This window comes from Oncorhynchus masou, chromosome 17, assembly GCF_036934945.1.
Source record: "Oncorhynchus masou masou isolate Uvic2021 chromosome 17, UVic_Omas_1.1, whole genome shotgun sequence".
Taxonomy (NCBI): Eukaryota; Metazoa; Chordata; class Actinopteri; order Salmoniformes; family Salmonidae; genus Oncorhynchus; species Oncorhynchus masou.
This window is the reverse complement of record NC_088228.1, coordinates 32,968,751-32,989,682: the sequence shown is the minus strand read 5'-3', so window position 1 is coordinate 32,989,682 and position 20,932 is coordinate 32,968,751. Positions and strand designations below refer to the sequence as shown.

At 45.3% G+C, this 20,932-nt stretch overlaps 1 protein-coding gene across 2 annotated transcripts; it reads left to right on the top strand.

The window, feature by feature from the left end:
• Positions 1-1,156: 1,156 nt before the first annotated feature.
• On the top strand, positions 1,157-20,628 carry LOC135558883 (dynamin-3-like). 2 transcript variants are annotated; one of them, XM_064993084.1, is made up of 22 exons: positions 1,157-1,412; positions 1,728-2,026; positions 4,005-4,078; positions 4,144-4,293; positions 4,459-4,662; positions 4,820-4,918; positions 5,256-5,416; positions 5,570-5,712; positions 5,817-5,952; positions 6,051-6,118; positions 6,247-6,385; positions 6,509-6,595; positions 6,960-7,030; positions 7,211-7,262; positions 9,573-9,602; positions 10,610-10,723; positions 15,081-15,190; positions 15,444-15,558; positions 16,665-16,841; positions 17,096-17,322; positions 17,562-17,744; positions 20,476-20,628. In XM_064993084.1, the coding sequence occupies exons 2-22, from the start codon at positions 1,866-1,868 to the stop codon at positions 20,519-20,521; spliced, it is 2,547 nt and encodes an 848-aa protein (XP_064849156.1). In that variant the 5' UTR covers positions 1,157-1,412; positions 1,728-1,865; the 3' UTR covers positions 20,522-20,628. The 2 variants fall into 2 exon arrangements, with proteins under 2 accessions (XP_064849156.1, XP_064849155.1); XM_064993083.1 differs by lacking the exon at positions 9,573-9,602 and having other exon boundaries at positions 7,211-7,271.
• The last annotated feature ends 304 nt before the right edge of the window (positions 20,629-20,932 follow it).

Below are 20,932 nucleotides of genomic sequence, written 5' to 3'. Positions count from 1 at the left end.
CTGTCGTTTCTCTTTGTTTATTTGAACTGTTCTTGCCATAATATGGACTTGGTCTTTTACCAATTAGGGCTATCTTGTGTATACCACCCATACCTTGTCACAACACAACTGATTGGCTCAAGTACAATAAGAAGGAAAGACATTCCAAAAATGTACTTTTAACAAGGCACACCTGTTAATTGAAATGCATTCCAGGTAACTCCCTTGACTGGTACTGTATATCTACATAGCTAGCTCAATTACCTGGTACCCCTGCACATCGACTCGGTACTGGTCCTCCATGTATATAGCCATGTTATTTTTACTCATTGTTATTCATTATTCACTGTGTATTTATTCATATATATATATATATATATATATATATATATATATATATATATATATATATATATTTATCTTTAACTCTGCATTGTTGGAAAATGATCCGTAAGTAAGAATTTCACTGTTAGTCTACACCTGTTGTTTACAAAGCATGTGACAACTACAATTTGAAAGACAATTGGTAGGCCTAATGCCAAATCACATTTAGCAACATATTCTAATGCTGATGTATAATGAGCATGTCAAATGTAGGGTATAGCTATTGTTATAATGAATGGAAGAAACAAAATGGCTTTTATCTAACACAGATGTTGGCCTGGTGAGGTTAAAATAGGCAGGCTGTGCCTTGTCCTCTCTGCATGACTTCCTTCTCCAGACATCCCTATGGCCTACAGTAGCCTAGCACTAGCCTACAAACTGACTGTGGTGACCACTATACTGGCCACCTGCTATGGAACAGAATACTTTGCCATCTAACAAAATACATTATCTATGCATACACGATAGAAGAGGCCGTGATGGAAAGGGGGGGCTGAGTTGAACATGAATGTCAGTGTCCTTCAGCCTCAAATATTCGAAATGTAATTTTTTGTCTCACTGCAGGGAATTGATGAAGTGCATCCAACCAATCATGCTCAGTGAGGTGATTCGCAGCCGTGAGTCACGACGGAAAAGCTGGCACGATGTAAACAGGGGGCGGGGTTGTTTTGCCTAACCTGTGTGCGCTCTGCCTATAGGCCTACCGCGCCGCGTATGTGTGCTGCGAACACAACTCAATTTCTGTCATTGGGCACCTCGTTATGTCAATCTTATCACCAGGCGTGGCGAGCATCGCAATTATCGCGTTTGCGTAAAATAAATATGATTAAGCCGTTATAGAGGCGAATTTGTGTTCGCTCGTAATAAGGCTTTGAAGTCCATCCGTGCATAACCACGCCACCAAAACAATTATATACCACAGGATATTCACATTAAACCGATGCTCAGTTAAAGCAGGTGGCGTTGCTTGTAGGCTATAATTGCGTATGGATACGGATTTTGGGTTGGATCTGCCTGTTCTTCAAACGCCAAGGAATCCTTGAGAAAGGGTAAATGACTATTGATAAAGAATATAATGAATGCTGTGATGTATTTATTGTAAACGTGTTGCCTGTATGCAAAACGCATCATGTTTGATGCAACGCGAATCATTTGGTGTGGGTAGGTCATTCCAAACCTATGGGATTAGACTGTCTACAATTCCATGCACGGTTTTATATTATGTGCTTTGAGAGTAGGGTTTTATCAAGGACTTCATTACCCAAATGCCCTTGAAGAAAATGGTGTGTGTGCACGGTGTTGGTGGCGAGCAACTGCGCAATCCTACTCTGACTGCTCTCTTTCCCTCTCTCTCTCTCTCGCAGTCGAATCAACCCTTGCTTTGCTTGGGGCAATGTGCGTCTAGATGACAACTACATAAACAAGCACGGTAGCACTGGACTAAATATATAACCGCCCACTTCCTTCTCACTCAGTTTGAGCCTCTCACGCCCGCTAGCACCATGGGTAACCGGGGAATGGAGGACTTGATCCCGTTGGTCAACAAGCTTCAGGACGCTTTCAGCGGCATCGGTCAGAGCTGCAATCTTGACCTGCCACAGATCGCGGTAGTCGGCGGACAGAGCGCTGGCAAGAGCTCCGTGTTGGAGAACTTCGTTGGCAGGTAAAGGAGCAGCATCCAAGCACAAATTCATCACTATAGGGCAATACATAATACTATCTCGTGTTAAGCATGGGGTCGGGGATGTCGTGTCCATCCCCGTCACGTTTCGTTTTTCGAAACGTCTGTGGCGTCCCGATCTTCTTTGAGGTAGGAGCTCGTCTCCATCTTATTTTTAACGCGCAATACTATTTAATAGCCGGCTTTATGAAAAAGGGAGCCGATACCCACTCGAGACTCCAGCCCAATCATCCAGCCCCATTTAGCCTGTTTCAGTCCCTGAAATCTCAGCATTTGCTTTGAACCATTTGCTTAAACTCATTGAAATGTAAAATGTCCCCCAGTAAAATGGGTAAGGAAATGACTTGTAAAGGCCTGGATATATACATTAACCCCAAGGCAACACTCTTATTACATTAATATGATCAAATCGGTTCTGCTGTCACTCACACAGAAGAGCTTCCATTAGATTTTCTGCGCTGTGGGATTAAGTGGTACATTATGACTGTGGTTGGTACATAAAACAGATACCATTAGATATGGACAAGAGGGTATCGGTTCATAAAGATTGCATATACCTTCAAATATTTTCCAGCCATGTGAATGGTGAAGACTGGCAATTGAGGTTAGGTATAGAAGGTTTCCTACTAATCTCCAGGGTCATATGAATTAGTGCACAATGTAGCAAAACATTTTGCAATGGTAAGAAAAATGAGTTTCTTATTGAACAAGGTTCACAGTCCCTCTCTATTTCAGTCTGTTTTCTTCCGTTTTGTGCCTAGAGAATATGACCCAGGTCTAGATAGAAGAAGTGCAGGGTTGTTGGCAGCAGCATCAGTCAAGGCCCAGCCAGCCACCCCTGAGACCTGGGATCCAGCTGAGTAATGGTCCTGCTGTCCAGGGTTGGCTCCCCCACCCACACTGCTTGCCGAATGGACAGCAGGTGTCTGACTCATATTTCCTGCTCGCCCATAGATAAGAGGTCTCAATGTCAATATGTGTTCATTCACTTAGACCACTAGATGACAAGGACCTTAAACATGCATGTAGACACACACACACTTTAAATACTTTATTTGAATCTACCAATCAAATGGACAAAAAAAAGGATCCAAACAGTTCAAAGGTCCCTGTATACATGGCAGTCCAGGGTACAGCACCTCTTTCTCCAAACAGCTAGGCTGCCCAGGACAGCTGGAACAGAGCAGTACCTAGCCAGTTGCTTTGCCCTCGTTTTTGTCAGGACAGCAATCTGGAGGCCACACACTGCAAGCCTGTGTGCGTGACTGAGACTGCTGAATATCAGCGCCACCAGCTAGCACCTCCACCCGATGCTGCCCAAGGTCAACACACACACGCGCGCACGCACACTTGCCAGTCCATCATTGTTAATAAGAGTTTGTTCTTAACTGACCTGCCTAGTAAAATAGACACACACATGCACTCTCTCGCCTGGTAGCAGACTGGTATGTACTAAAGTCATCGTTCATTTACGGAGTGCTCTGCTACTTGCCACTGTGCAGCTGTTCATGTTGACTTCTTGTACTCTAGGTCAGAATTGATGACTTTTTTTTTATTATCTATTTAATTTGATCAGCAGCATTAAGGGTTGTACTCGGGGCTCTGTGGGTAAACTGGACTAAATGTTATAAGAGCCTGATTGACATTTTCAGATCAACATTTTTTTGCATTCCTAATATCTTCTGTTAGTAAGAAGAGATTCCATTTGGTTGTGTGCTGTGATTTAATTCTACATTGTGTGGTTGTGTGTGTTCAGTATGTGTGAGTCGTTGTACACTATAGCAGTCAGTGGCTGCTGTAGGCCTCAGACTCCTACAGTGCGACACCATCACTGTCACCGTCAACATAGTCTCACATAGCCAGACACCATCTTACTGTCTCATTCGCTCCTGGAAGGCAAGGTTAAATTCAACCCCACTTCCTCTCTGTGTATCTGTCCTGATTGGCTATCTGTCTGCAGGGACTTCCTGCCCCGAGGCTCTGGGATCGTCACCCGCAGGCCCCTTGTCCTGCAGCTTATCAGCGCCAATGCAGGTAACACACAAACTCACACACCCGCACACACATTTGGAATCTAATCTTTGCCCTTTTCTTCACAGAATGGGCAGAGTTCTTGCACTGCAAAGGGAAGAAGTTCACAGATTTTGACGAGGTTCGCCAGGAGATTGAGGCAGAGACTGACCGCATTACCGGGGCCAATAAGGGCATCTCTCCCGTCCCCATCAATCTGCGCGTCTACTCCCCACATGGTAGACATGCACAACCCCTTAACTACTCTTTCTCTCTCATCTCTGTCCCTCTACCTCCTGCACTGCTGAACAATTGTGTATTGTTCATTGTGGGCTGTTGTCCTCACCCTCCTGTGTGTTAGGTAATATTCACCATGACATGTGTCCTCTCTCCTCTGCCTGCAGTGCTGAACCTGACCCTGATCGACCTGCCAGGCATCACCAAGGTGCCCGTGGGGGACCAGCCAGTGGACATTGAGCAGCAGATCAGAGACATGATCATGCAGTTCATCTGCAGGGAGAGCTGTCTCATCCTGGCTGTCACCCCGGCCAACTCTGACCTGGCCAACTCCGACGCCCTCAAACTGGCCAAAGACGTCGACCCCCAGGGTAAGACGTTGATCATTATTGCTCTGTCATATGATGGGGTTACCTATCCAGGCGTTGAGATCTCGCAAGGCGTCTGCAATCAAGTCCGCCTGGAACGTAGCCTTTGTGTTGTGACTGGCCTGCCACTGCCTTTTGCCCCTTACCCTTTGACCTCCAGGCCAGCGGACCATAGGAGTGATCACCAAGCTGGACCTGATGGATGAGGGAACAGATGCCAGGGAGGTCCTGGAGAACAAGCTGCTGCCCCTGAGGAGAGGTGGGACATCTGTCTATTACTCACTCTTTCTACCAATATCTCTCTCTTTTGTCTTTATCCATCTTTATGTCCAACCAAATTACTTTGGTTATCTTTGGTACCAGCTTTTCTGTTCTATCCTCCGCGAGTACATTTTATTCTGGTTCCATCCCAGTCATGTTTTTTCCCCTCATCCCTCCGACCATTTGTCTGTGTTTATATTGGAGTGGTTTCCCTGTCCCTCTGTGTGTGTTGTGTGATGCCAGGTTACATTGGAGTGGTTTCACCCTGTCCATCTGTGTGTGTTGCCAGGTTACATTGGAGTGGTTTCACCCTGTCCATCTGTGTGTGTTGCCAGGTTACATTGGAGTGGTGAACCGCAGTCAGAAGGACATTGATGGGAAGAAGGACATCAAGATGGCTATGGCTGCTGAGAGGAAGTTCTTCCTGACTCACCCGGCCTACAGACACATGGCCGAAAAGATGGGCACCCCGTGCCTGCAGAAAGTCCTCAACCAGGTAGGCTAACGGACTGACTGTAGACTGACCAGTTAACCTGTAGGAGAGACTCCGTTACTGTTATTACATCCTTGTTATGCGTCCCAAAGACCGCATAATAGGCTTGCTTAGCAACGTTACATTTAGGGTACATTTTGTGTTGTGTTGCCATAGCAACTGACCAACCACATCCGTGACACGCTACCAGCGTTCCGTAGCAAGCTGCAGACCCAGCTGCTGTCTCTGGACAAGGAGGCTGAGGAGTACCGAGGATACCGCCCTGATGACCCGGGACGGAAGACCAAGCAACTGCTGCAGTGAGTCCTTCAGAAAGAAATATGTTTCACAATCAGGGATGGGGTCAAATTCTTCTCAATTCAGCAAATCAACTGAAAATGCAATTTTGATTTTGTTTGTGTAGGATGGTGCAGCAGTTCTCAGTGGACTTTGAGAAGCGTATTGAGGGCTCTGGGGACCAAGTGGATACTGTAGAGCTCTCAGGTGGAGCCAAGATCAACCGCATCTTCCACGAGCGATTCCCCTTCGAGCTGGTGAAGGTTAGCTAGCTGACTGATGCACGTCTTGTTTCATTTGGTGTTTGGCTAGAAAACACTCTCATTCTCAATCGCTCTCCCTTTCTCGCTCTCGCTGCCAGATGGAGTGTGATGACAAGGAGATGCGGCGGGAGATCAGCTACGCCATCAAGAACATCCACGGTATCAGGTGGGTGTTTTCCTGTTTACCTCTCTCCTACCACCTTCAACGATCCTCTTCTTCCTCCTACACATCTCCTTTCTTGACTGTTCTCTATCTTTCTTTCTTTCTATCTTTCTCCCTCCCTCCCTCCGCAGGACTGGCCTGTTCACTCCAGACATGGCATTTGAGGCCATCGTGAAGAAGCAGATTGTGAAGATTAAGGAGCCGTGTATCAAGTGTGTGGACATGGTCATTCAGGAGCTGATCAACACCGTGCGCCAGTGTACCAACAAGGTAACCTTTTTAGTCAATCAATCCTCATTCTGGTATCCTTTTTAGAATTCAAAAACGTGGTGCGTTTTTAAATGATATTATTTCCTATGATGTGCCGTGATACGATGCGATGTGTGTTTTCAGTTGGATTGCTTCCCCAGACTGCGTGAGGAAACTGAGAGAATTGTGACCTCACACATCCGAGACAGAGAGAGCAGGGCAAAGGACCAGGTAACAACCTAACACACACATTATGTTCTTCTAAAATGAATTTCCATTCAAAATCTAACCCTAACCCTAAACATAACCCTGACCCTAATTATAACCCTAAGATTAAAATAGCCTTTTGTCCTCATGGGGATGTGGTAAATGTCCCTACGAGGGAGAATTTTCATTGTTTTACTATCCTTGTGGGGACATTTTGGGGATTTTAGGTCCCCACAAGGATAGAAGAACCAACACCACACACACATACACAGTAAAAATGCACACATGGTTATGTAAACAGTGGACTTATTGACCCAGGGGCTAGTGACTACACTGTAAATGAAGCTTCCATGTATTATTGACCAAATCTTTCTGTTTCCAATTGCAGGTGTTGCTGCTAATCGATGTCCAGCTCTCGTACATCAACACTAACCACGAGGACTTCATAGGCTTTGCTAAGTAAATTACTGACCAGGCCTGCCTTTATTGACCTGCTATTGTGTTATTACAAAGTGAGGGGGGGGGCATAGAAGCTGAATACCTGCAGATAATACCGTACGGACCTCTCCGTCGCTTGTCTGTTTCCCTCTGTGCTTACTGCTTATCTGTTTCTGTCTCTCTGCTTCCTCTGCTCCGTAGTGCACAGCAGAGCAGCAAGCAGAGTAACAAGCAGAGCAGCGCTGCGAGCCAGGTCAGCCAGGTGAGACATAGAGGAAGATCTGAAATGCCACACACACGCATGCACGCGCTCCAGAACAAAAGGCCAAGGGTCGCCCACACTCCCAACAGTGGGCTGCAGGCCATATAGGAGGAGACGGGGCCATAGGGACTCGTATGCTTCCTGGTTCCTTTGTGTCATTAATTTTGCACACCGTATGTATACTCCTGTACATTCTACATACGTTATTGCCTTTGTTGTATTTTTTTTTATTTTTTTACATTTCATGTTGATTTTGGGGGACCTTTTGATTGCCTTTGTTTTTTTCAGTTGGATGGTAACACTTTTTTATTATTATGTTGGGTGTGTGTGTACAAAACAAATGGATGTTTTTTAAGTTTTATTTACCTTTTATCACTATGTTTAAACCCCTTCTATGTCATCAAGGTGCCCCCATGCATTTCATCCCAAACCCTTAGTGAGAGTCTGAGCAGCCTTGTTTTGGGCGTCTGGCCTGGTTGGTGAGTATCACTCGTTGGGTTCGGGGTTAGGGTTGGGCTTTGCCTGCTGTCTGTATTTACACTACTGGCCACTGTGGCTCCCTCTTGTGGCCACCCTGAGTTGACTGTTTTTATAGCTTTTTCCACATCTCAAGCTTTAACCCTTTACACTCCTGGGAATTCGCCTATATGGATAGGGATAAATCAAAATGATTCTTACAAAATACATTTGACAAGCATACGCATGGTAGCGAATGAAAGGGAACAGTTTGGAGATTCTGGGGAAATGATTTGAACAAAGTTGAGGGCACAACAGTTCAGAAGACTGATTCCAAACAATTACACTGTTGATTTTATGTGCATTTTACATTTACTGTACTTTTTGCCGCATATGTTGACAACGAAACGTAAAAATACTCTGGATGAATTCAGTAACTGGGGAAAAAGGACGAGGGTTTGAGTGAAAGAACTAACGTGTGTCCAAGGTGGACACAGTTCCTAAGTCATTTCAATACACTTTTATGACTCACAGAAGCTTCTTTAACTAGAATGTGCTTTTTGCAGCTCTCCTAGCTGTGCCGTTCAGGAAGCACACTTTGAACATAGCCCTGCATCCCTGCCATCACACAATGACTGGAGTTGTTTACCCAATCCAAAAAAAGGCCCATTATACATAGCAATCTAGGTCAGGTCTGCATCATTTGAAGGCTTGTTCCATTGCCAACATGACTAGCTAAGTTATAAGGTCCGTGTTCCGTGGTGAATTATTTTTCTCCACAATAGACATTCTGTTCCGAACAACCCAGGGCATGACGCCATGTCACGTTGTATCTGCACATCAGACCTAGTGGTCATAAATGTTGACACTGTATGACTTTGTTTTATGATATGAAAATGTGACGTGCACATTTGGACTCGCAGGTGTTTGGCTTGCTCGTACGGCGTCTCATCTTTCAAAACACTCGGTCGTCTTCATTTACAGCATTTCCTCACTTCGACAACAAAGAGTTTGCAAAAGTTGCCCAATTGGTAGGAGGGATGGGGGCAACTTCTTGTGGTGCTGGATATCAGAACGGATTTCGGTCAAAATCCATACAGCGCCGTCACCGTCATGTACAGCATGTTACTGTACACCCACTGCATTCCAATTTATGTGCTTGTCAGTGCACAAACCTGCCATTTTCAACCCGTATAGAGGTACGAGTGTAAAGGGCTACTCATAGTGGCATAGAATCAATCTCAGTTAAAGTTAAATAACTAGGGAACATTACTTTGTTTTTAGTCCAGAAAAGCTGTTAGGCAGAAACCAACAATGTCAAGTTACTTTCTAAAAAAAACAAAAAAAAACACAGTCAACATTAGTAGGTTGGATATGTCCTTAGAAGTGGGAGTTGGCAGGTTTCGTTTTGGGTTGGATCAAAACCCATACAGCGCTGAGCTTTGAGCTCTGGCATCATTTATAGCATGTTACAGTGTTCCAATTTATGCGCTTATCAGTGCCCAAATCTGCCATTTTTTAACCCATGTACGGGTACAAGTGTGAAGTGCCAACTTGAACCCACTCAACTGCTATGGCTGTTAGTTAGCTACTTTACACTGGTTCGGGGTCAGTCAAATACATGTCGAATACTTTCAAATGCTCGATCTGCATTGATTTAGTTTGCCTGCTATACAATGGGACCAGTAGAATAGTCCCAAAAGCATAAGCTCCAAGCGAAATGAAGCACCCCTTAGAAAGTATTTACCATGTATTTGAGCCCGGTGTGGTAGGTTCCATTCATGAGATTGTATCCCGACGTGGTGCCTTAGGTGTTTTTAACGGCCCACTTCCTTCCTGTTTCAGGCCTCCTCTCCACCCGCCTCAGGCCTGATTGTAAGAGCAACCGTTTACGTTACGACACTCCCTCATCCCTTTGACCACAGGGGGGTTACCTGTCAGTCAGCCTCCCACTATAAATGGTGTTGAAAAAAATCTTTGATTTGTACCAGAACTGAACAAAAATAAGACTTTAGAAATGTGCTTTTTGGGTAACCCCCCCTTAGTGGTTCTAGGCCATCCGAGACACCTAACTTAATAATCACTCAATCCTTTGACTGCCACTGGCTTGTTGTGTGCGCAGGCTAGTTAACACACCTAACACTGATGTAGCTCTAATGCTATAGTGCTATAATGCTGATATTGTTTGTTTGGGGAATGTTATGAGGCACTAATAACACGATGGACACTTCTTTAACGCTGTGACACAGACTTCTGTTTGTAACTTTCAACAGCCTCCAGGCACTATCACTGAACATAAATTATGGTTTGGTTTATTTGCAGGTTGATGTTTATTGTCATGAATCTTGCCCTGGAGCCTGAACTGAGCGATTTCTGCTAGTTTGGCCAGCTGGCTATATCGTAAAAATTCATTAAAACAAATCTGTGAATTAAAAAAAAATGTTTTTGTGGTTAGGTTTAAAATCAGATTTGTGGCTGTGCCAGCTAGTGACCACTACAGAGCTGCCTCCAGGGCAAGATTCATGACAATAAATGCCAACCTGTGGTTTATTCACAAAGATACACGCTTTCAATATCAATTAACTTGGAGTTCTCACACAACACACTTTCTCATTGCATTTTATTATTCATACGTCACTTTTGTGCACATCGGTTTGTGTACATGCAGTAGACTAACTGGCCAGGTTTGACTGACTATGATTGAAGTAGGATTTGGAACAGTAGATGATGCATCCTTGAGGACATGACAACTCTTCAGTACCTTTTATTATTATTATTTTTTTTAAACTCTCCTACTTCCTGGCAATTACACCACCCACCACAACTATGACCCCATCTTTCATCCCCTGACCTCTAACCTCTGCCCCCTGCTCTCTCTACAGGTAATCCGTAAGGGCTGGCTGACCATCAACAACATCAGCATAATTAAAGGCGGGGCTAAGGAATACTGGTTTGTCCTGACCGCTGAGAGTCTGTCCTGGTTCAAGGATGATGAGGTGAGTGAGTTAGTTGACCCTCTTCAGGGTCAGTTAGTACAGTCAGTCTGATGTAGTTTTGGCTAGACTTCAGGTGATGGTGGATTGGACCACCTATTCTCCTGATATACAGCCCTCCTTTTTGTTTAATGCCTGGCAGAAGGGTGGGCAGGTCAACAAATGGTAAAATATACATATGCGCTTTGGATCTCTGGCAAATTCCCAAGTGATAAGTATTTTATTTGTTATCTTTGTAGAGGACATAATATAAACCATACCTTCTGACTACCCACTAAATCACAACTCAACGGTGGTTCCACATTGGCTCTTCAGTGACGTTGCTCTTCCCCTTGCGGTGCAGGGTGCTCGTTGATTGGCTGGATGTTGTCATTCATAGCTTGACGGGCTGGTGTCTGTCTGCCTGTCTGTGCCTGCTGTACAGGTTCCAGGATGTTCTGCACAGCAAGTGTAGACAGGCAGACACACAGCAACTCCCGGAGTCAGCCAATCCATGCACTGGTCAGCAGATGACATCACACGGGTAACAAGCAGAACACATGGTTTAAATCGTCTCTATATACAGTACGTGGTCGATACACAGCCAAATTCACTGGACAGAAATCACGCTCTCTTTGTCTGTCTTTTTTTTGTCCCCCCCCCCTTCTTTCTGTCTCTTCACCTCTCCACACTGCGCTGGGAGTTAAGGCATTTGGTTTTCTTTTGCACAATTGGAACCATCCCAAAGAAAACCACTGCTCACACACACACACATGCGACTACACACATCGGCTTTATGACACATCATTCGACGAGTAATAATTCAAAACGGTAACTCGATGGATCGTAGACATTCTCATGTCGCGTTTACTATTAAAGTAGTTGTTTTACGAATCTCTGACCTTTCAACCAGTGTTAGGGGTAATCTGTTACTTTTGTAACACGTTGTGCAACGGATTACTTTCATGAGTAACGGCTGGGTAACGTTATTAGTTACTTTGTCAAGACTTTCAGCATCATGTCTCCACCGGACGCGTGTCTCCATGATCCAATCCCAACTTGTTTCCTCGTTTTAGTTCTTGAGCGAGCGGAGGAAAGCCGTTTTGGAGAAATGTCATAACAGCTGCTGTCCATAGAAATGTAGAGTATGCACCTCTGATCTTTGCTATTGATCGCTTCTGTGATAGCAAAGCCCATAGAGGGTTTTCACATCTAGTGGTAAATGTGCCTTCTGTACATCTCTATGGGTCCCTTTACACGCGGTCTATAACCAGAACTGGCGGCTCGAGAGAGATTTTGAGTGAAAAGATAAGAAATCTGTACAGATGTTTGGCTTACATTTATATATGGCTAATTAAGCAGGACTTGTAGACTAGCACAGGAAAGCAGCGCCACAGATGAAAGGAGAAACTAGAGATAAACCTGAGTTAGTAAATAGCTATTTTTGGTAGTGCGCTCGCCATGCTCCCTCCCTCTGACAGTCAAACAAACAGGGAGATTTTTAGATTTGTTTCATGGAAGTACATGATAGAGTAATGCTTTACTTTCCACACAAAGTAATATTGTAAAGTAACACATTACTTTTGTAATATTTAATGTACAACTAATCGCACCACTGCATTCAACCAAGCATTTTTCCAAATTTCCTTGGGCGTCTTACTGTTTATTTATTCTCTCTCTCTCTCTCTGACCCCCCCCCCCTTCTCTTTCTCGGTGCAGTTGGCAGTTTCTCTGAAACTGCACACATTCTTGGCAGGAAAATCACACATTTGTAATCCAAACATCAGCCTCCAATGTTTCAGGGAGAAATAACCTATTAAATGGCAGTATTCCTCCCTCTCTGTTTCTGAACCCAATAGCCCTTCGTTATCCAAACCATCTATCACCAATACAATTCCACAGCCACCCTAATATTACAGTAATCGTGTTCCCAACACCATTGCTAATCCTACAGTAGCATCCCTACCCAATAAAATATTATTACCTATACAGTATACAACTCCCAATACAGTAATTTACTGTAACACAACCTTACATACATAATAACTCTTATACATCCTTTTAACAGCATCATCCACTTGCCCCACTAAACTACCAAACCACTAGGCCTCTCTAGTTGGTTTATTATATCAGTGAAATAATATTTTTGCTGCTTATTCACCCTGGACAGTATGAAGACCAGCTGCCACACAATAGTTTGAGCACAGAATATGATAATAGTATCATTTAACTCTATCTCTTGACTTTGACTGTATCTTTAGGCAACATTGTTACTGTTACCTCCCAACCTAACGCCAATGAAATACTGGAAGGATGTGTTGTATTTGAAACAGGACTTGATGGATGGATTGATCACTTTGCATGACTGTTTGAGCCTATGGTCCTCCCTCTCCCCATCTACTGCATCAGAATCGGGGCTGGATTCTTTGTGTAAAGATCCAGGAGCCGACACACTTCTATTGCTGTTTATACCGTACATTTAGTAAACCGACCGTTTCAAGGCCATTAGAACACATTGGTCTGAGATCTGACTGACTTTTTAACTTTATATAGGTCTTTTTTTCTTCTTCTTTCTTTGAAACCAATGATGTACATTTATTCCACGAAGGTAAAATAAGTCTTAAATGCAGTCAGAACATTCAAAAAGTACAAAATAGGAACCGATACCCGACACAGAGTAGAAGACAAAGCAAAGAGATGAGCAAACGGCAGTGGAAGATGGTCGGTGGTGGAGTGTAGATGATCAAACCCACTATGAAACCTCCTTTTGAAAGCCAGTGTTTCCCCAAATGGAAGAGAAGTGCTTCCCTGCCCAGTCTAACCAATGTGCAGACTACTGTACACCAGTATGACAATGAACAGGTAGTCTGAACACTGGGAGGACGGAGCCGGACAGTCTGTCTTAGGCCCCAAAAGACATTGACTCTCTGCCATGCCGTAGGCCGTAACGTTTGCTGATCTTTGTCTTTCTTCCTTCCTTCCTCCATTTTGGCATCAAGAAGTAGGGATCCCCCCCCCCCTCAAACCCCAAAACCTATTTTCTTTTCACCCGTCTTTGTCGCCTCTTCTCCCCCTCTCTGTCGTTTGTCTGTTGTGTTTCTGGGTGTCGTTCCCGTCACTGTCCGTTTGGGTCATGCCGGCCTTGCAGAGTATCCAGGCTTGACGTGGCACATTCACACTCAGACGACCGACCGGGACAGACTGGCTGAGCACTCAGGGAGGGGATATTGCAAAAAAAAGAGAGAGGGAAGGAAAAAGAGGGAGAGATGGAGGAAGAGGGAGGGACACGTGTGACCATATATGGGTTGGAGTGACCCCTTGGGGAATACAACCGAGAGAAGTCTGCAATGGTTCTTTTCTCGTTTCATACCTAGTGAGACGCTACAATCCTAGTGAGACCCTACCATCGCTCTGCAGGGGGTCACATATGGACACCTCTGTTGAACCACTTTTCGGGAATCCTTCACTTTGTTTCTTCTTCAGGTCTCCCTCTTTCTTAACTCCGCTCTGGAAGTTCTTCCCTCCTTCTCTTGCACCCCGTCTCTCTGTGCTGTTAAGCAGTACCAGATGTTGAGTCTTAACGCCAGGCTGTCATTTAATCTCTCGCTCTTTCTCCCTCACTCCCTGGAAAATCAGGCAGGAAGTGGGCCTCTGGAAAGGAAAGTAGAAATATTGAAGAAATAAGAGGGGGAGGGATAATGGGGAGAGAGGGGGAAGAAATGAGATGGCCAGGTTTGATGGAGTGTGTGTGATGGAGTTTTTTTTACAGTAAATTTGACTCTCTCTCAACTCTTTACTCATGTCATGCTCAGTGTTATCCTGACCAGCAGACCCCTGCTTGATCCGACGTCCATGCATTCAAATGCACACCACAGTGCATTCCCGGAGTCCCCTGTGTTTCTCCACATCTGTATTTCTCCTCTTTATCGTAGCCAGAACGTTTCCTCCAGCCCCAGCTCTCTCCCCCCCCCCCCCCCTTTTTCAAACGTACCGTGGAGAACGACCCACACACTAATGACTTCCACATGTCGTCTCCCCCTCCCTGCCCCGCTCTGCCTCCCACTCTCATTCTTCCTCCCACTCCACTCCATCTCCACCTCTGTGCTCCCCCACCCTCTCCCCTGTGCTCCCCCAACTTCACCTCCTTCTCCCTACTCATCTTTCCACATTCCCCTTCTCTCCCTTTCTCCCTGGATCAGCGCCCGACTAAGCCAACCTGTTGATTTTAAAAATCAAGCTGAAAAATAAACATAATATGACACACAGAGATCAGATAGTAATCAGAAACGAAGTAAACATTTCCCTAACATGGTTCTTTGCAGTTGCTTGTTTATATTGTAAAAACCTGCTGATGGTACCTCCCTTTCTGTTTGCATCTCAGGAGAAGGAAAAGAAATACATGCTCCCTCTGGACAACTTGAAGGTGCGCGACGTGGAGAAGGGGTTCATGTCCAGCAAGCATGCCTTTGCCATCTTCAACACAGAACAAAGGTCGGGAAACCAGACACACATCTTAACATTACTTGTAATATTATGGCATCACTTCTACTTAAAATATTCCTACTTTAGTACCACTAGTTTTAATAATAACGATACATACTGTAGAAGGAGACAGAAACCAGATAGTCTGTTGGGCTCGTTTTCTTCCTTTTTATTTAAATTGATGAGCCTGCCATGTGGCCCTAAAATGACCCGGAAGCGTAACGAACTTCCTCTACCCCTCCTGTGTGTTGTGGTCTGACAGGAATGTGTACAAGGACAATCGTTTCCTGGAGCTGGCCTGTGACACTCAGGACGAGGTGGACAGTTGGAGGGCTTCTCTCTTGCGTGCTGGAGTCTACCCTGAAAGGTCTTCTAATGTGAGTGACCACTGCACTGGCCACCAGGGTTGGGGGTCAATTCCATTTCAGTTCAGGAAAGTAAACCGAAATGGCTGAATTGAAATTAAATTGACCCCCAACCCTGGTGCCCACCATTGTGACCACATACCGTGGTGTCACTGCATATTAGGCACTGCAACTTATTGTCCACCTCATCTGCCCTGTTGATCCTGTTCCCTATTACCCATGACTACCCTTCACTCCCTTCCCATGTTGCACTTCTGTTATGTCGTCCATCCTATCACTTCCCAAGTGAGCCATCATCACTTTATTTTCCCTTTCTCCATCCTCTCTTTCTCAGTGAAGTTCGATGTAACTGTGAAGAGGGTGTAGCAGGTCACAATAGATGTTGGCGACACCTTGTTGATATGCTATTTGATATTTGTATTTATTTAAGGGTCCCCCATACTGTTCCCCATTAAACAGTACATCATATAACGTTATTTCACCACTACATAATTACAATACAAAATGTACAACACAAACGTTATAATACCACCGTACAACAACCATGCGTGTCTCAATAGTCTCCGCTGTTCCATAAGGTGTATTTTTACCTTATCTGATTCTACTGCTTGCATCAGTTATCTGATGTGGAATAGAGTTCCATGTAGTCATGGCTGTATGTAGTACTGTGCACCTCCCATAGTCTGTTCTGGACTTGAGGATTGAGACCTTTGACATGTCTTGTGGGGTATGCATGGGTGTCCGAGCTGTGTTCTAGTAGTTTAAACAGACACCTCGGTGCATTCAGCTTGTCAACACTTCTTAGAAAAACAATTATTTGATGACGTCAATCTCTCTTCCACTTTGAACCACGAGAGACTGGCATGCATCTATGCTACTGTTATAGTGTCTCATTTTTGCTAAAAGTTATTATTATTTTTTTTTAAAGCCTTTCTTAAGGTTGTTGCTGATGATGTACAGAGCTTTGTGATTCCCATGTGTAATGAAAAGCGCTTTACAAATACAATTTATTATTTTGTCATTTGATGTGCACATGAGTTTTCTACATCTAAAGAGGCAAGCCACAATATCTGTGTCACTAAATACAGGTGTGTTAACTTAAAGCTCTCTTCCTCCAGGTGGAAAGTGAGGGAGGCGGCACATCGTCCTCGTCCCAGGACAACTTCTCCATGGACCCTCAGCTGGAGCGGAAAGTGGAAACCATCCGGAACCTGGTCGACTCCTACATGGCCATTGTCAACAAGTGCATCCGTGACCTCATGCCCAAGACCATCATGCACCTCATGATTAGTAATGTAAGGGATCTCTGCTCCACGCTGGTGGAATTGTATCGGGCATGGGTTCAAATAGTAGTTGGTGTTTTTTACAAACACTTTCAGCTTTCGCTTGAGCCTGGCTGGTGTGCAACTTTTCACGTGGTTCCGTTGTGCCAGGCAAGCTAACTCGAACAGGTTCCTGTATAACACTGTGTGACAACCATGGTAAAAAAGAGCTTTTATCAAATAATTTGAATGATTGATTGATCCATCAACTCTCTCCCCGCCACCAGGTGAAGGACTTCATCAACGCGGAGCTGCTGGCCCAGCTGTACTCGGCCGAGGACCAGGGTGCCCTGATGGATGAGTCCCAGGAGCAGGTCCAGAGGAGGGACGAGGTCCTCAGGACCCACCAGTCCCTGAAGGAGGCCCTGGCCATCATAGGGGATATCTCCACCACCACCATCTCCACCCCCATGCCCCCGCCCGTGAACGACTGGCGCGGTGGAGGCGGAAACAGGTAGGCATCCTGGTAGTCCATGGATAATGACTTCCCTAGATATCTAAGTGTAATGTAATGGAGTCGACAGGTGAAGACAGGTGTAATTGGTCGACAGGTGAAGATGTTGGGTTGGAGAGCAGGAGAACCGTGTTTGAAGACTGTCATTAATTTTTATTTTACTTGGAGACTTAGTCTTATCTATGTGATGTCAAGAATATGTCATGCATGAAAGGGTACTGATGGCCCCCTCCCCCCAGGTCTCCTCCAACCAGCCCCACTGGTTCCAGGAGGATGTCATCAGGCCAACGCCCTAGTCCCGGAGGAGGGCGAGGGGCTCCACACCCTCCTAACCGCCCAGGACCCCTGGGGCCCTTCAACAACAGTGCTGACAGCCCCCAGGTCCCCAGCCGCCCTAACCGGGCCCCTCCCAACATCCCCAGGTGAGGCCAGGGTATCCTACTTTAGGCCTATATGCTCCTGTGTAGCTCAGTTGGTGTGAGCGTGCTAAGATCGTGGGTTCAATTCCCACAGGGATCACATACGAAAAATGTGTGTACTCACTAAGTTGCTTTGACCTTTTGATGAAAAGGTCTGATATACACTGCTCAAAAAAATAAAGGGAACACTTAAACAACACAATGTAACTCCAAGTCAATCACACTTCTGTGAAATCAAACTGTCCACTTAGGAAGCAACACTGATTGACAATAAATTTCACATGCTGTTGTGCAAATGGAATAGACAACAGGTGGAAATTATAGGCAATTAGCAAGACACCCCCAATAAAGGAGTGGTTCTGCAGGTGGTGACCACAGACCACTTCTCAGTTCCTATGCTTCCTGGCTGATGTTTTGGTCACTTTTGAATGCTGGCGGTGCTTTCACTCTAGTGGTAGCATGAGACGGAGTCTACAACCCACACAAGTGGCTCAGGTAGTGCAGCTCATCCAGGATGGAACATCAAGCGAGCTGTGGCATAAAGGTGTGCTGTGTCTGTCAGCATAGTGTTCAGAGCATGGAGGCGCTACCAGGAGACAGGCCAGTACATCAGGAGACGTGGAGGAGGCCATAGGAGGGCAACAACCCAGCAGCAGGATCGCTACCTCCGCCTTTGTGCAAGGAGGATAAGGAGGAGCACTGCCAGAGCCCTGCAAAATGACCTCCAGCATGCCACAAATGTGCATGTGTCTGCTCAAACGTTCAGAAACAGACTCCATGAGGGTGGTATGAGGGCCCGACGTCCACAGGTGGAGGTTGTGCTTACAGCCCAACACCGTGCAGGACGTTTGGCATTTTCCAGAAAACACCAAGACTGTGCTCTTCACAGATGAAAACAGGTTCACACTGAGCACATGTGACAGAGTCTGGAGACGCCGTGGAGAACGTTCTGCTGCCTGCAACATCCTCCAGCATGACCGATTTGGCGGTGGGTCAGTCATGGTGTGGGATGGCATTTCTTTGGGGGGCCACACAGCCCTCCATGTGCTCGCCAGAGGTAGCCTGACTGCCATTAGGTACCGAGATGAGATCCTCAGACCCCTTGTGAGACCATAGCTGGTGCGGTTGGCCCTGGGTTCCTCCTAATGCAAGACAATGCGGCTGGAGTGTGTCAGCAGTTCCTGCAAGAGGAAGGCATTGATGCTATGGACTGGCCCGCCCGTTCCCCAAACCTGAATCCAATTGAGCACATCTGGGATATCCATGTCTCGCTCCATCGACCAACGCCACGTTGCACAACAGACTGTCCAGGAGTTGGCGGATGCTTTAGTCCAGGTCTGGGAGGAGATCCCTCAGGAGACCATCCGCCACCTCATCAGGAGCATGCCCAGGCGTTGTAGGGAGGTCATACAGGCACGCGGAGGCCACACACACTATTGAGCCTCATTTTGACTTGTTTTAAGGACATTACATCAAAGTTGGATCAGCCTGTAGTGTGGTTTTCCACTTTAATTTTGAGTGTGACTCCAAATCCAGACCTCCATGGGTTGATAAATTTGATTCCCATTGATATTTTTTGTGTTATTTTGTTGTCAGCACATTCAACTATGTAAAGAAAGAAGTATTTAATAAGAATATTCCATTCATTCAGATCTAGGATGTGTTATTTTTAGTGTTCCCTTTATTTTTTTGAGCGGTGTATATGGACATGGTGACACTGAACAATTTGGTACCCATAACCAGGGGTAACCCTGAGTTTTTCCTGACCATATAGCTAACCTGACTCAGCTACCAACATCATTTGTAGACGTTCCATTATTTTAAGCGGAATATTTGAAGGGTTATTAGTTCAAGTAAAACACACAAACACATTCCAGTGGTTTGTGGTTAATGAAACAAGGAAGAGTCCACAAGCTCAAGTGTTTCTCTTCGTGCTGAGTGATTAACGAAAATACTACATTTTCCAGGTTATTAAACAACGACTTGACCGATGTCAGTTAAATTACTTGAATTCCATTTTTTATTTTTTTTATATGAGTTCAACCTGACATTTCTCTAGAGAGAAATCAAATTTTCCATGAGAAATTAAGTCAACAACTATGTGGGACGCCGGGCTGATTTTGGAAGTTAGGCAAATATTCAACTTAGTTCAGCGCAGAAACGTGGTAATTAGTTACAATGACCCTAATCCATTGCACCTGTTCTTTTTGCATGAGAGAGGAATGACTCAACATAACAACGAGAGGGATAGAGAGCTTGTGAGGTAGCTCTACCCGATGGATAGTTTTAGTAGTTGGTAATAAGCAGCCTTGAAAGTATGCCTTATCTACATTGATGAACCAGTAAAATTATTTTGTCAGCCAGCTAGCTACTACTAGCCTTGCTAAATAGAATGACTCGTTCAATGGGGAGCACGGAGATAACGTTAGATGGTTGTCTGGCTGGCTGGCTGCTTCTGCCTGAGCAGAGATGAGATGATGACTTTAAGAAATGACAAATAAAATCCTAAAATAAAAAAACAGAAGTAATATACACAACGGAATGTATTTTTTAAATTAAAGTTCAAAGTAATGCGATTGCCTGTTTTTAACCCATCTGCTTCTCTTCCCTCTCTCTCCCTCTTCCCTCACTCTTCCTCCCTCCTCTCACTCTTCCCGCTCACTCGCTCTCCCTTTCTGTCATCCTTTGGCCTCTGAACACTACTGCCCTCCCACCCTCCCTTCCTCTCCACCAGTAGGCGACCCCCTCCTTCTCCAACAAGAAATATCCCCCCATCATAAGCAAGGAGCTTGCGATCTCTAATGGGACTAGTGTTCATCTCCTAGCTCATCCTTCCCCTATTCTCCCCAAGCCCCTCTATCTCTCTCTCCTTGGTCTTTACCCCCCCCCCCCCTCCCCCCCAGTGCAGACATTGAACCCTCTGACCTCAGGCCAGGTGACGATCAATGTCCATGTATTTATGTACAGTATGGTGCTTGTCTTGTGGTGTGTATATATCTCTATGTGCACTTGTGCTCGCCTGTGGTCCAGGTTTTCTTAGCAGATTCAGTTCCGACTGGGTTCCAGACCCTAGAACTTCCATCTCCCTTACCTAGAACACAACCTGCGTAGAACCCCTCCACCCCAGCTGCTGCTTCTCTACATATCTATGCTCAGCAGTGGCACTGCCCTACCCATTCCAAATGCGGCAT